This window comes from Berghia stephanieae, chromosome 5, assembly GCF_034508935.2.
Source record: "Berghia stephanieae isolate SIO BIC M18660-M18661 chromosome 5, UCSD_Bste_1.3, whole genome shotgun sequence".
In the NCBI taxonomy this organism is placed as follows: Eukaryota; Metazoa; Mollusca; class Gastropoda; order Nudibranchia; family Aeolidiidae; genus Berghia; species Berghia stephanieae.
In genome coordinates this window covers 14,492,861-14,497,860 of record NC_088364.1, presented here as the reverse complement: position 1 = coordinate 14,497,860, position 5,000 = coordinate 14,492,861, and the positions used below count along the sequence as shown (strand labels likewise).

At 34.5% G+C, this 5,000-nt stretch overlaps 1 protein-coding gene across 1 annotated transcript in view; it reads right to left on the bottom strand.

Moving 5' to 3' along the window:
* The window catches only part of LOC144972454 (uncharacterized), a gene marked incomplete at its 3' end in the record, with an annotated part of 94,203 nt that overhangs the window by 44,867 nt on the left and 44,336 nt on the right, over nucleotides 1-5,000 (bottom strand). Inside the window, 2 exon segments of the mRNA XM_078913642.1 lie at nucleotides 1,535-1,711; nucleotides 2,671-2,923. Of these exon segments, the coding sequence (XP_078769768.1) occupies nucleotides 1,535-1,711; nucleotides 2,671-2,923 (430 nt within the window).

Sequence of the window (5,000 nt, the reverse complement as noted above, 5' to 3'; positions counted from 1 at the left end):
GAAGCAGTAAATGACAAAACCATTCTACTGCTACTGCCACTAAACATAAGTTTGATGTTGAGAATGTTTGATAATAAACCTAACAAATAAAATTGTTACTAATTAAGAGAGTCATTAGATAGGATGGCCTGAGTTTTATAAAAAAAAAATCAACAGCATAACAAACATTCAGAAGATAGAATTATTATTGTTATTGGCAATACAGCAAAAGCATGTTTATTTTGATTTATTCTTTTAAAAAACTTAACACCATTTTACAAACGTTGGGTCATATAAAAAGGGTTGAAATACACATCTTTCACGGAAAGAAGATCAAAACCCTGGAGGATATCAATGTTTGTAACACTGCTGGGTTAGAAACATTGGAGACTAACTGGGACAAAGGGGTCTGCCCTTTAAAGGCAGGAATTAATTTTACTCTTATTTCGTCGTATTTACTGAAAGGAGAGAGAGAGAGAGAGAGAGAGAGAGAGAGAGAGAGAGAGAGAGAGAGAGAGAGAGAGAGAGAGAGAGAGAGAGAGAGAGAGAGAGAGAGAGGGGGGGGGGGGGGGGGTGCTGCAACTCAGTTTTTAAATAGAACTAAACTTGCGTCACTGTCATAATACAAGGATGATTAATTGATATTAAAAAGAAAATTAAGTTTTGTTATTAAAGGTTTCAAAAATGGATAGGAGCTGGAATTAGCTGTGATTCAATCTTGAGACCACCAAAAATCTCAGACAGTCGTTAGTACTAAAATAGACACACACATATATGCTTTTCAAAAGATATCTTATCAAAATATTACAGAAGTAATTTGTAAAATAATAAAAAATGAACAATAACAAAAGTGTATATCTCCTTAAATTTAAAAAAAAAAAAAAAAAAAAAAAAAACCCAAAAAAAACTAAGGAAAGAAAGAAATAAGTTAATAATTTTGAGTCTCCCATCATTTTCACCCACCCACCCCTTTTGGTGTCGCTTCAGCATAAAGATAAAAGTAAAATGAAATTTATTTCAAAAATAACAAAAAGAAATAAGGGAATCTCTTCCTTTCTTCAGCTTCCAAAATCATCTTCGTTTGTTATTTGTTTTGTGCTGTACAGAAAGAAATCTCCAGAGGAAATTTCCTTTTACTATGATAATTGTTAACTATACTCATCATATCACCTCAATGCCAAGGCCATTGTAATACTCCCAATACCCTCTTTTTCTTCCTTTTGCTTCTTTTCTGCTCCACTATCTATCCAAGTTTTCTCCTCATTTCTATACATCATTATTCTTCTCTCCTTCCTCCACCTTATCATTATAATCATCAACATCATTGCTGTCATCATTATCATCATCAGTACCACCACCATCAGCATCAACATCATTATTATTATTATTATTATCATCATCATCATCATCATCATCGTCATCATCATTGTCACCACCACCACCACCATAATTGTCATTATCATCATAATCATCATCACCACCACACCGCCGTCATCATAATCATTATCAATCATCATCATCACCAATGCTGTTACCAAATATATCACTGTCTTACCAGGACATCCATCTTTTCCAGTGATGCCATCTGTTGCAAGACTGCCCAGATCTCCCCCATCAAAGTCACACACCTCACTACAAGTGTCCTGGTTTGGCTGACTGGTGTATTGTAGCTTTTCACATATGGAACAGGATTTGGACACTGAGTTCCAGCGGTATCCTGACAGGCAAGGAACTGAGAGGGACAAAAAGTCATATTTATCTTCGGATTCTTTGTCATAGGACAGTGTTGATTCCAACATTGTAAAGTAATAGCGGTAGAATGTGGTGGTGGTGGTGGTGGTACAAGTAGTGGTAGAAGTAGTAATAGTATTATAGTAGCTGTAGTAGTAGTAGTAATAGTAGTGGTTGTAGTTGTATTAGTAATAGTAGTAGTAGTAGTAGTAGTAGTAGTAGTAGTAGTAGTAGTAGTAGTAGTAGTAGTAGTAGTAGTAGGAGTAGTAGTAGTAGAATAAGAAGTGCTTTAAAATTCTACATTTTCTCCAGGTTAGACATTAAGTAATTAAATTTCTAGTAAAAGTCTGCTACCTGGAGACCTTCTGGTAGTGTAAGTTATAGCTATTTACAAAGTACTTATTTTAAGTTAATTGGGATTATGTAAGTAAAGGAACAAAATAAAGTTATCAATTTGACCTACAGGGTCACTGACCTCAATTACCCCCCCCCCCCCCAAAAAAAAATAAATAAAAATAAATAAATAAATAAATAAATAAATAAACTTGGAGCATTTATATAGTGCGATATCCACTAAACATGCTCAAAACGCTTTACAAAGGGATCCCTTGCCAACAGCAACACTTAACATGTAGGCCTGTGCGGCAATATTTCATTATTTTTTTGGGACAGTATCAGCGCTGTTAACGGCCAGGTACTCATTTTTACACATGATTACAGAGAGAAACTATGCACCACCATAACAGGACTCAAACCCTGGAGCTCCCTATCCAAAGGCGAGTGTTATACCATTACACTACACCACATAGTCTCAATTTTGTTACATGAGGAATGGGTCATAAGACAACTTGGTCATCTCTGTTACAACTATTGGTGACAAAATAATTGTTGTTAATCACTCAATCCAGTAGATTTTGTTCTTCTCTGAAAGTATGAACAAACTACAGTTTATGAACATACCACATCGCTTCTTATCCCCAACTGTAATTTCCTCTTGTCTATCATCACAGGCAGGCGCCTCAATTCGCAGGTACTCCTGAGTTTCTGTGTAAATGGTCCAAGGATAAGAACATTTTGTTTTGACATCACTCGATACTGAAACACTTGACTGAAAATATGAAGTCTTTCCAGCAAAGAGTTTGTCTCGACATTCTTGCAGGGCTGTTGCATTGTCATCAAAGTTACTGATACGAATGGTAAACGTAAGAGAAACCTGTAGATGAAATCAGGTAATTCAATGAAACAACTCAGCATAGTTGTATTTCAATACCAGATTTAGTGTGCTCAATTGCTCGTGTATATGGCATATAAACAAAGCCTATTTTAGCCTAAACCTTGGCAATATTTTTTTAGTAAATCAAATAGCCAGGACAAAGTATGAGAGAATAGAAAAGCACAAATTATATAAACATCATAATGATCACGAGTCTTGAAGGGATATAAGTGTATTGAGTGGAAGGAAAATAGTAGCCACCAGAAGATAATGATACAACATCAAGCTGCTTAGATCAATCTCCTCTCTCCCCATTCACACACTAGGTAACAATAACATTTTATTTTTTAAAATCATTTCAGTTCCTGCTGTTTTTAATAGGCATTCTTCACCAACATAATTTAACAAATAATCATTCATATAAAAAATACACAGAGAGAAAGATCTCTTGCATTAACGGGCCACACATGGTAATGTACATGTGTAAACATTCAGAAAATAAAGCAAGGTACGAGTTCTGGAATCCAGAACTTGATATTCGTATCATTTCTTAATTAACTTTATTTTATAAGCCCACCTGACCCACTGCTTCAGCGGGGATGGTGTCCTTATCATGGTTTGAAGGTCTTCATCTTTATCTGCTTGTATAGATTTTCTGAGTTACTAATTCTTGTTTGCATGTGACAAAATCACATTTTTTTTTCATCTTGATTGTCTTCCTGCCTTGCACTCAATTACGAGGTTTTCAACTCAGCTTCTGCCAGTATTTGTGCATAAGAGATGTCAAACACTAGCTTGAAAGAAATTTCTGTTCCGACCTAATTGACTGAGTTAAATGGAATCTAGTTATGTTTCCCTTGAGCGCTGGAGTTGTATTTCATCACAATAAAGATATTTTTACTCTCATTAGCCTATTTATTGTTGTCTTGATTTCCTTTCGAGTTTTGTTTTGAGTTTTGTCTTCACTTTCGCTGCAGTAAGCAGATTATCGTCATATCGTAATCACTGTCCTGATGTGTTAGTTTGCTGGTCGATTTCACTGTGTAATTCATTAACATTCTGTGTGTTTGTGTTCTTCGTGGAATCAATATAATTTGAAGTAGAACACTCAGTGAGTTGACTACAACAGTTTGATGGACTTTTCATTGCAGAGAATCAATCCTCCAACATCAATGAGTAGAACCGGCGAATAATTAATAGTGCCTGTTTTATATTCTGATTAACCGTTATTTTCATTTTAAAAATCTCTCTTGGGTGGTAGATCATTTAATTCTTTTTTTTTGTTGTTGTTGTTGTTGTTGTTCATATTGTTTTATTGATGTTCTGTTATTTTTGTAGTCTCATTGGCTTGAATTTGACTCTGCAACTTCCAACAAAAGCTTGTAGGAGTTAAATTACAAATACTTGACTCCTCTGTGTAGACCGAGTTATAAAACCAAAGGACGAGGATTGTTCTGTTTGAAATTCCTGCTATTTTGTAAAAGGCAATGGAATCTTAATATCTAATTAAGTAATGCATTGCATTACTGCAGAGTATTTTGTTACGAGCAATGTACAGATAAATTAAAATTGGTAACACAGTATTTGAATGCTACTTTTGTATAATGATTAGCACAAAGGGAGCACACCCATTGCAAAATCTATCATTTTCTCTCGAGATTCATATGACTATTTTTGTATCAAGTTAGCTTCAAATATATGACACACTATGTCAAACAAGTTTATGTCTGATGAGAAAAACACTGAAAAAATAACATTTTAAAGTTTGTATTCTAAAAAATAAGGTAAAATGATTTTATTGAAGTGCAAAAATAAAAAACTTTGTGATTTTGATAATTTTTAGTGACAAATTCATCCAGATATAATGTCACATTGAAGCAACTATGTGGTCATGTAGTATGACACTCGCTTTTGGATCAGAAAGTCCTGGGTTCGAGTCCACAATCGGAGGACATGGTGGTCAAAGGATTTCTCATGAAAAATTAAATATTTTGGGGGTTCCCTTAGGATATTTAAATCAGCAGATATTAAATTTCCACTGGGTTCATAAAGGTGGATAAGTTCTTGAAGGTAAACA